At 37.5% G+C, this 10,565-nt stretch overlaps 2 protein-coding genes across 2 annotated transcripts in view; both read left to right on the top strand.

Annotated features, from left to right (window-relative positions):
- The first annotated feature begins 1,425 nt into the window (after positions 1–1,425).
- Positions 1,426–4,582, top strand: LOC107557817 (ankyrin repeat domain-containing protein 65-like). The gene is made up of 3 exons (XM_016241367.1): positions 1,426–1,561; positions 2,554–3,106; positions 4,496–4,582. Exons 1-3 carry the CDS (start codon positions 1,530–1,532, stop codon positions 4,580–4,582), a joined length of 672 nt encoding a protein of 223 aa, XP_016096853.1. The 5' UTR covers positions 1,426–1,529.
- A 2,719-nt stretch (positions 4,583–7,301) lies between these two features.
- LOC107557837 (cyclin-L1-like) overlaps positions 7,302–10,565 on the top strand; it is an 11,863-nt gene continuing 8,599 nt past the window's right edge. The window contains exons 1-3 of the mRNA XM_016241389.1: positions 7,302–7,630; positions 7,988–8,062; positions 9,533–9,642. Of these exons, the coding sequence (XP_016096875.1) occupies positions 7,388–7,630; positions 7,988–8,062; positions 9,533–9,642 (428 nt within the window). The 5' untranslated portion in view covers positions 7,302–7,387. The remainder of the gene's footprint in view (positions 7,631–7,987; positions 8,063–9,532; positions 9,643–10,565) is intronic.

Genomic DNA, 10,565 nt, shown 5'->3' with positions numbered 1-10,565 from the left:
CATCTGTCAGTATGAGTGCACAAACTGCACAAAAGTTCACCCAAAAATGAAAATTCTGTCATTATTTTACTCAGTCTTGTGTCATTCCAGATCTATATGACTTACTTTCTTCTGTGGAACATAAACGAAGATTCAGAGAAATGTCTTTTTTTGGCCCATACAATGGATGTCGGTGGTCACCAAAAGCAGCATTACCAACATTCTTCAAAGATCCACAAATGAAAGAAAGCCATACAGGTTTGGCATGAAATGATAGTGAGTAAAGGATGACAGAATTTATATTTTTGGGTGAACTAAAAAAAATTACCAACTTTTATTTAAAACAAACTTAAGGCATGCATTACTAAAACTATTGCTCATACAGTTTGTATTAAGCTTTGTGTTGCAGACATAAATGATATCTCAGAATGTGTGGCTTGTTGTGGAGAGATTTAGAATTTTTGGCAGGTGAGCGATAAAATGGGTGGGGGGAAAAACTATAGACTTACAATGAAATTCTAATAATATCACTAAAATGTTTTCCATGTGTTGTTTCTCCTCTATACGACAGACTGCCAGTAAAGTTAATGAAAACCTCTAAAATAGTAATTGCAGCCATTGTTACCATGACAACCGTATCTCTAGATGGAATTACAGCAGAAAAACAGATCGGAAGAGTCAATCAAGATCAATGTAGAAATTTTGGAGACATTGAGACAATGACTTTACAGGTTATGCAACCACTCCGATTTACGCATATTAAAAATGTATGGCACTTCAAATGTAGGTCAGTAACAGTCCAAATTAGTGATGTAACCAAACTGGCTGAGAATCTTCTAACTGCTGTAAACTTTTACCACCCCCCTGGTGGAATTAGTGTATAGTTACCCAGAAACTAATTTGTACAACTGTCCATACTCTTCTAGTGCAGTATTATCTTTACTAACGAGCAATGAAAATGAAAGGAGTACTTTATAAAGCTCTCTCTCTTTTTTTTGTGCCACTTTGTGCCATGGCCTTGTCTTCCACAGACTATCCTCCTGCCATGGCCCATGCAGGCCCAGAGGTGCACTGGAGGTGGTTGGAGCTCCATGACTCTGTGTCTATAGGGTCTGTGGAGAGGAAGGTCCGGACGGCTGCAGGGACCAGACAGTGGAGGATCCATCGTCGACCCAAACCCAGACACTCTCTCCTGGATGAGCGCAGACTGCATTATGCTGCTTGGGAGGGATGTCTGGACCAAGTCAAGACCATGCTGGAATGTGGCGTGCCTGCTAACTGCCAGTTAGTGATCTATATTGTTAAAGCAACAGTTCATCCAAAAAAAACTGCCTTTTGCTCTCATATCGAGTGGAAATGCACCCATCCAATTTTTCGGCAGCCTTGGTTCTGAAAGTATTTTTTCCGTTCATTTGTCCCATTGATTTAGATCAAGAGCAGGGACCAGACAGTGGAGGATCCATCGTCGACCCAAACCCAGACACTCTCTCCTGGATGAGCGCAGACTGCATTATGCTGCTTGGGAGGGATGTCTGGACCAAGTCAAGACCATGCTGGAATGTGGCGTGCCTGCTAACTGCCAGTTAGTGATCTATATTGTTAAAGCAACAGTTCATCCAAAAAAAACTGCCATTATTTTCATGTCATTCCAAACATGTATGATGCTATTTTTTCAGGTGAACTACACGTTTAACCTGTTAAAGGAGCCATGTTGCACATTGAATGATCTGATTTTGTAGCTTACATTGTGTGTCATGAAAAGTTTTCCATGTTAAGTTTTTGCTCTCATATCGAGTGGTAATGCACCCATCCAATTTTTCAGCAGCCTTGGTTCTGAAAGTATTTTTTCCGTTCATTTGTCCCATTGATTTAGATCAAGGGTCAATTTTTTGAAATTGAGATTTATACATCATTCAAAGCTGAATAAATAGGCTTTCCATTGATGTATGGTTTGTTAGGATAGGACAATATTTGGCCGAGATACAACTATTTGAAAATCTGGAATCTGAGGGTGCAAAAAAATCTAAATACTGAGAAAATTGTCTTTAAATTTGTTCAAATGAAGTTCTTAGCAATGCATATTATTAATCAAAAATTAAGTTTTGATATATTTACAGTAGGAAATGTACAACATATCTTCATGGAACATGATCTTTACTTAATATCCTAATGATTTTTGGCATTAAAGAAATATCTATAATTTTGACCCATACTATGTTTTTTTTGGGCTATTGCTACAAATATACCCCAGCGACTTAAGACTGGTTTTGTGGTCCAGGGTCACAAATGATGACAGAATTCATTCACAAATTATATATTTTGACTTTAATATGAAAAAAATTACACTTATCCCCTTTCTGTCTACAGTATTTTTGCTATAACGTTCGTTATGTCACACTTTCCATGACATGTCCCTTTGAAATAAAGAATTATTACAGTGTCACACATGTTAGAAACAAAAGATACCAGTGTAAAAATAGTAATGTGTAATACCATGAAAAAGCTTGTTGCGCGCTATTCCCGAAATAAATATATAGACATTTTTTTGCTGACTGGGCCATTTTGTACTTCCAGGGACCCGTATGGTTGGACAGCTGTCCACCACGCCTCTTTTAAGGGTCATCTCATGCTGATCAAGTTCCTGTTGCAAACCGGCCAGGTGGAGGTAAATAGCCAGGACTTCTTCAACTGCACTCCCCTGCATCGCTCCTGCAGTGGAGGAAACCCAGAGACCACAGACTTTCTCCTCCAGAAGGGGGCGTCACATTCAGCGAGGTCCTGCTCCGGCCAGACGCCCCTTCACCTGGCTGCAGCCAGCGGACACCTGGGCACAGCTCGGGTTCTGCTGCAGCACTTGGCCTCACCGAACCCCCAGGACTTTCATAAGTGGACACCCCTGCACTGGGCAATTTTTGGAGGCTGGGGGGATGTGGCGGAGCTCCTGCTAGATAATGGGGCAGACGTAGAGGGAGGAGAAGGTGTGGGCACGAGCCCCCTACAGCTGGCGGTGTTGGTGGGGAATGAGGTGGGGGTGAGGCTACTGCTCCACCGAGGTGCAGATGCCAATATGAGGGGTCCTAACGGGCACACAGCCATGCACCTCTGTGCCTGCTCTGGAGACAAGAAGGTGACTGACTATGCGCTTAAAGTCTGGTCAGCTTTAAAAATACCAACATGTAAAGCAACCAACCATTGTTTGTTTGGTTTAGGAGCATAAAAAATAGAAAAAGGATTATACCCCTGTAATAGACTGTAAGAAGTCCTACTACTAATTTATTCGAAGCATGGCTCATAATATCAACCTGGTACTTTTTAAAACATTGTTTAGAGAGGTTTAAGAAGTCATAATGCAAATTTTTCCATGACATTCTAATTTATTGAGATGCACCTGTAGTTATCTTTATTGTTACCATCTTGGTGTGAACGGGCCTTCTCCAACAGTTAGAGTCCACTGATTTGATAGGACAAGTGGCATTCCAAGAATACTTATATATTGTGTAAAGGTATGGTCACATTTACCATTGTTTGGCAAATTTTCATGGGCAAAATCCAGTCTTTTTAATAGGAATCGACGCAATCAAGAATTTCTTTGAGGACAAAAGATTTGCCCTGACAGATTTTGCTCGGGTTCAAATTGGTCACACAAATTTACTGCACTGACCAACAGAAAACTGCTTGGTTCATACATCGCTACTCCATTGACAACGGACCTTTTTTTGCCTGTGAAATTTTATAGAAATATGACCGCAACTGGAACTACTGTTTGTTCCCTCTCTTACTGATTATATGAGTTATGACTAGGGCCATTACTAGAAATTATGGGACATGGTACAAATTCTTAATTTTATGTTTGTTTTTTGTTTTTGACGGTGGTTGATAAATCCTCTGGTAATAACTGTAGTGCCTATAATATTTTGTCGTAAAGTGTATTATATTTTTAAGGGTCTATATGGAATAAAATCATCTTCGACGTTCATACACTGGGGTGACCATTTCTAATAAAACAGATGAATTCAAGCACACATTAGAATTTCATAATGTATAATGCTGAGATCAGTTTTATTGCATAGAATTGCAGCACTGCATCAAAATGCTAAGGGGACGGAATACATACAAACAAAGTTTAAATCACATTTTACAAAAGGAGATAAATAACCATTTATATTCTCCCAAAGGGAATGTATCTGACTGCATTTATAAAAATAAATTAAGCAAAGTTGCTTCCTCAGGTTTATAGAGCACTAAATTGGGAACTTCATCAAAAGGAGCAATTTGGGAGTTAGTTGGCTAGATATTATGGAGTAAAATGTACTTAAAATGTAATGTATCTAAAATGTACTTATTTTGTTAGAAATGCATTATTTTCCAGGGAGTAACCATGTTCTTTTTCAGTAAATACTGTCAAAAAATTGTTCCAGAAAAATGTATATCTAGGAGATCGTTCATATCAGTTCAGACAGTTAGTTAAAAAGTTTGGCTTTGCCTATGGCTTTGCTTTGATATGTACTGCACACAGGTTTCAGTTCCTGTCATCAGCGTCACTGGGCGTCAACTTCCCGTCAGAATCCAGTCACTGGTTAACAGTAGGCCTAAACCGGCCTAAACATAAAACGTGATATAAATGTGATAATAAATAGGCCTACACATATTACTAATTATTGCAGGTTTGCGTCATATTCTGAGCATTTTTTTATTCATTTTGAGGAATACTGAATATGTTTTTTGTTTTTTTGTGAGTGAGATGAATTAATGCATATTCATATTTATTTTAGAACTACAGTAACATCTTCTGATTTCTCTCAACATGGGGACAGGAGAGCTGTCAATCAATAAATTGGGAAAAAAAAGTAACTTGCGTTACTTATTTGAAAAAGTAACTCAGATATTCTCTTGTAAATTAAAAAGTAATGCGTTACTTTACTAGTTACTTGAAAAAGTACGTAATCTGATTATGTAACTCACGTTACTTGTAATGCGTTACCCCCAACACTGTTAATATGCGTATAACTATAACTTACCTTCGCCAAGAAAACAACGTATATGAGCCCACTAAGTGTACTATTGTGAATAGACTCAATTTTCAGCATTATAAACTCTATAATGGTATGTTTTTATTTAAAATATAAATAAATAAAAAAGAAATTAAAAAAATAATAAAAGAAACAGCACAGCATTGTAATACAAATAACTTAACATGAAAAAGGAAGGAAAACTTCAAACAAGTAAACAGTACACTTCAATTGACAAGAAAAGCTGAGGGAATTTGTTATGTGAGTTTCGGAGATTAGAGTATGGGAAATCTCAGCAAGGAAGACTTCAAATCTAGGCAAAGTGTTAGGAATTTCGTGTAGTGAACAAAGAAATTGTAATGCGAAACAAAGAAATTAATAACAATAAGTTCAACAACATAGTTACTGCCTGAGAAAGGTTTCTTCCTAAATTTGACAGAATACACATAACCTTGAAACAAAACTATGTTGATAACTGCTATGCTTGCTCCTGCGTAATTACGTTACGTGGAGAGTTTTATATATTCATTTATGTTATAGGTGAATAAAACACATTTTACTCGGCTTGGCCGCGGAAGTGTACAAATCTGCTGTTCGTGAGGTTTACGTTAAAGCAACGTTCAATCCTGACATAATAAAAAAAACACTGGAAGTACAAGCGTCATTTATAGTAACGTATTGGAATTATGGAGGACGAAACCTGCAAAAACAATAAATAAATAAATACACAAATAAATTTAAATACATATAGAAATAATTATACATGTGATGAAAGTAGGCAAATAAATAATATAAATTGGTGGGCAAATGGAAAATGTTTAAGGAAATGCTAAACTCATCTTATTTATTTTCCTTTGATCACTCATTTATTTCTGAATGTAGTTCCACATTTTTTCCCCCTCTGCGCTACATGCTAATGAGAGGGTGTCAATTATGCAAGAGCAGGCGGATCGTGTGTGACGTGCTTGAGCGTTTGCCTGCGCATGCGTATTAACTTCATCAGTCAAGGTGACTGATTATTATCTGACTTTTTCATAGGGCTAGTTTTGTAGTTATAATCACGAGAGAGCTAAATCATAAAAGAATTTAAGTGGCCAGTGTAAAATATTAATGCTTACATAGCTCTTAATTGCAATACTGAACTGTTATTTGCTTATTAACATAATTTTGTCACCTGTATTTTCTGTTCTGATAACTAATGGGGAAACAACTGTCTGTTCCTCGATTAAACCACTTCATACCAGTTCTCAAGGATGTATATGAACCTCTGTTTGTACAATAATAAATTGAGAATCAACTGAGATGTTCCCTTGTGTTGTGTATGTCACTAATTTGGTTCTCCCGCCATAAAGAGAGAGCAAGATTGCTGCAGATCGACTTATAGAAGACTGTTTACTGAGCATAAAAATTATCTTACACGTACCTAAACAACGAGCAGGTAAAACCATCCTAATAAACACTAGCTGCCATCAAAAGAACGAGTCCTTATTCCACGGATAAAGTGTATAATCTCACGATGACCATGGTTACGTCAGGAAATGACACCTCTGGCCATTTCGTTGGGTCGTTTGTAAAGTCACAGATACTGTACGGACAATACAGCTCAGTGTTTTATGTATTTTGCTCTGTTGAACGGCAAAAGTGACTTTACTAGGCTATACTGGATTTACACCATGCATCTCCCGTCAGCGGGAAAGCTACGCCCCCAGCTATCACAAGACCCGACCAAGTCCATGGTTGACACCCTCTCATTAGCATGTTGTGCAGAGGAAAAATAAATGTGGAACTACATTCAGAAATAAATGAGTGATCAAAGGAAAATAGTTAGGATGAGTTTAGCATTTCCTTAAACATTTTCCATTTGCCCACCAATTTATTTTATTTATTTGCCTACTTTAATCACATGCTTAATTATTTCTATATGCATTTAAACAAGAATGTGTGTATTTATACACACATTTATGTATTTATTTGCATATTTATTTATTTAGTTGTGTATTTATTTATTTATTGTTTTTGCAGGTTTCGTCCTCCATATGCAATAAGTTCCATTTGCAGGAGGCGCTGTGAAAAATAAAATCGTAATTTTAATCTAATAATTAAAATCTAATAATTACTACCTGTTTCAGAGCGCTTACAACCCCAGCAGGAATATATTTAAAACGTATAATTATTTATGGGCACAAAAACGTACTTTAAAGTAATATGGTGGGTTGCAGCGTTGAATAAACTAACAGTTCTCTGACAGCGATTGGATTGTTGAGGTCACATGACACATCTCCGCACCAATCAGCGAGCTGTCCCATAAGCAGCGATGAGCAGTGTTGTTTTCCGCTCTGGGTTACGATTTTGTTGTTTCTAAACTCGGTCATCCTCGGCAGGTTCCGACGACAGCGATCATGGAGGCCTCGATGGCCACCGGTCCCGCCGCAAACGCGCCTGCTAATAGCGAGGGCATATTAATAGGGGATAAAGTGTATTCCGAAGTCTTCCTCACCATTGATAATTCTTTGATTCCAGAGGAAAATCTCTCCCCGACCCCGTCTATGCAGGACGGCCTCGACCTGTCCACCGAGACAGACCTGCGGATCCTGGGCTGCGAGCTCATCCAGTCCGCCGGAATCCTGCTGCGACTGCCGCAGGTAACGTAATTAATCGGTTTGTCAAGCTAACGTTACGTAAACGATTAATGAAGTGAAGCTGTCAAATTATGGTGGCTTTAAATAAACCATTATTATGAAGCAATTTCGATGTGACACTATCAAACAAGCACCCGTAACCCAATAAAATAATTAAACAAAAATAATTTCCCCCTAAATAAATTATAATTAAAGTTAGTGTATACCGTGTGCCTAATCTAGAGATCAATATCAGTGATTTTGAACGTTTTCACGAACGGCGTCCGTCGGCTAGACAAAAACAAAATGGCGGACGTTGCTTTAGAAAACGAAACAGGGCCGTTTATAATAAAAATTTATTTAATCCTAATTATGTTTCAGGTGGCCATGGCGACCGGACAAGTGCTTTTTCATCGATTCTTCTACTCGAAGTCTTTCGTGAAACACAGTTTTGAGGTAAGAGAATAAAGCCGTATTTACAAGCAATGCGGGTGGCAGCCATGTTGTTTGAGCTAACGTTACTGTGCTGTAATGACATTCAACCAGATTATAACCAAAACTATCGCTCAATGGTGTATATATTATTTTAAACGTTGTCGTCATAATAGGATAATTATAACGGGCGTGGTTTCAAATAGCAGCGACTTGCTGTCTAGTTAGACAGCTCACTACGTTGGTGTTATATCCTCCTGAGAACCAGAAATAAAAAGCTTTGTGAATTTAGCATTTTTTCATGTCTTTTCATTGTTTAGAGCATAAGAAAAAAATGGTAAAATAACATTTTTGAAAAATTATGTTATGCTATGTCCTCTGTAGAGGACACCAGGACTCAGTTTTTCTAAAAATAAAATGACAAGAATAGACATGACAAGGCAAAAACAATGGGAATTTTTTTTTTTATCACCAATCAATTTAGGTTTCAGGATTTTTTTATACCTAACTTTGTTTAAGGATGGTTCTCAACTATGTTATAAAATATATATAACAAAATGATTTGATATACAGTTCTGCTTTATGCAATATGTGTGTAAAAATTCCAGAAACTGGTTTTCCCATTAAGCACAATGTTATCTATACTGTATCTAATTTGCGTATTAAAGTGCTGTTGGGACAGCATGTTGAAAAAAGAAGTGTAATAATGGGAGTAGTAATTGGCCAGATTTTCATAATATCTAATATTTCATAAGAATATTGATTTATAATTTGTTTTCCTATTCAATTATTTTATCTCCCAAAATGTATAATAAACATGCTTTTAGTCCTGGTGTTCCTCTACAGTGGACAAGTATGAAATGATGTCCTGTTTCATAACAGGAAGTCATATTTTGATTTGAAACCCCATAACATTTTCCTGAGATGTTGATTTATGACAAACAATTTGAAAATGAATCAAGATTTAAATTGTAATTACCAAAAGCCGTTTTAGGGGGGCGTGGCAGAGTCTTAACTTTGATAAAGAATATCTCTTTGGTTTTGAGACTTTAGTCTTTGCAGCTTCAGGGATCTTATCTATGCACAATCAGCTTGTAACACTCCAAAGAGAAAGGAAAACTTGAAATCGCATCATATGACCCCTTTAAAACTGTGACATGTGAGGTCTTCGAGAAATTCACTAAAATATAATGTCCACTACAGAGGCAAAAACTCCATAGCTGGGTCTCCGGAGGATATACACACAGCTCTCGTTATAATTGACCTATTGAGAATGTGTATAGTTGTAGACCTTAGTTTTTTTTTTTCCATTGGCTGATACAAATTAAATGCATGTTTCACAAACATTTGCTCAAATTCACTACTTAAAAGCACAAAATGGTAATATCCGCTAACAAGTTTATATTTTTATCAGTCTATCAACTAATGTATGCTTGCGTGCATTCTTGTGTAATAGTGTTTTGACAGCTCTTTCTTTGTCTGTTCTCTCTGTAGATTGTTGCCATGGCCTGTATTAACTTGGCTTCAAAGATCGAAGAAGCCCCTCGACGAATAAGGGATGTCATCAATGTGTTTCATCATTTAAGGCAGCTCCGAGGCAAAAGGTAAGCATGGCTCATTCTCGCAGGGTTTCTGTCACAACGTTTCCTCTGTTCGTTACCTGTGCAAGCAGCCTCCCACCTTAACTGATTTATTTTTCGTTGAGTAACATTTAACGTCATCACCTCAAATCATAAATGATTCAGGTATACTTAAACATGTTAACTGTGAGTGGTCTGTGCACTTCTGTTTGTCGTTGATATGATGTCTTAATTTTGTTTGCTTTATTCTAAACCATTTTAAAGCTTTTCAGTTCCTTCATCAGTCATAATTGGTAGTAACAGCAGGATATTCTGATTACCTGAGCAAGTAAAAAAAAAAACATTCAAGGGAATATGATTCCAATTGGGCTATATTGTGGCTAATTACTTTCTAATCTAAATTTAATTCCTGAATGAATTAGAAAACAATTTAAAGAGGATGAAAAGGAAAATTTGTTCATCTGAAATCAAGGACGCGGTATTAACTTGAATTCTTTTTTCCCTTGCAACCAACTAACAGCGACCAGCTACATTTACCAATGCCTGGGTGATGTGGAATGGTACGTAGAGATGAAGCAGTCGGCATGGCAACAGTGAGCGAGGTGTCGCTTCCCCCCCTCCCCCGGGAGAAGCCAGTGGTCTGAAAGCGGTCACTGGGATATCGGGGATCGACAGGTTGGCCGCTGGTCCGAAGCGTCTGGGTGACTCCTGTATCTCAGTTTAAGCTTATTGTCTCTGCCAGCACAGGTGACGATCTAAATTTTCTTTTCATTAAAAAAAAAAAAAAAGACACCTCACCACACGTCATAGCTTCCACAGAAATATTTCACGTTGCACATCCAAGATCGAAATCTCTTAAATATTCACGTGACGGAAGCTGTGAGGGTTGCATACTGAGAATGTCTTGTTTTTTTGTGGCGTCATATAAGCATTATGTTTCGATTGGG

Source organism: Sinocyclocheilus grahami, unplaced genomic scaffold, assembly GCF_001515645.1.
Source record: "Sinocyclocheilus grahami isolate Dianchi unplaced genomic scaffold, SAMN03320097.WGS_v1.1 scaffold621.1, whole genome shotgun sequence".
Classification (NCBI taxonomy): domain Eukaryota; kingdom Metazoa; phylum Chordata; class Actinopteri; order Cypriniformes; family Cyprinidae; genus Sinocyclocheilus; species Sinocyclocheilus grahami.
The sequence above is the reverse complement of the archived record's forward strand: the minus strand, read 5'-3'. Positions and strand labels throughout refer to the sequence as shown.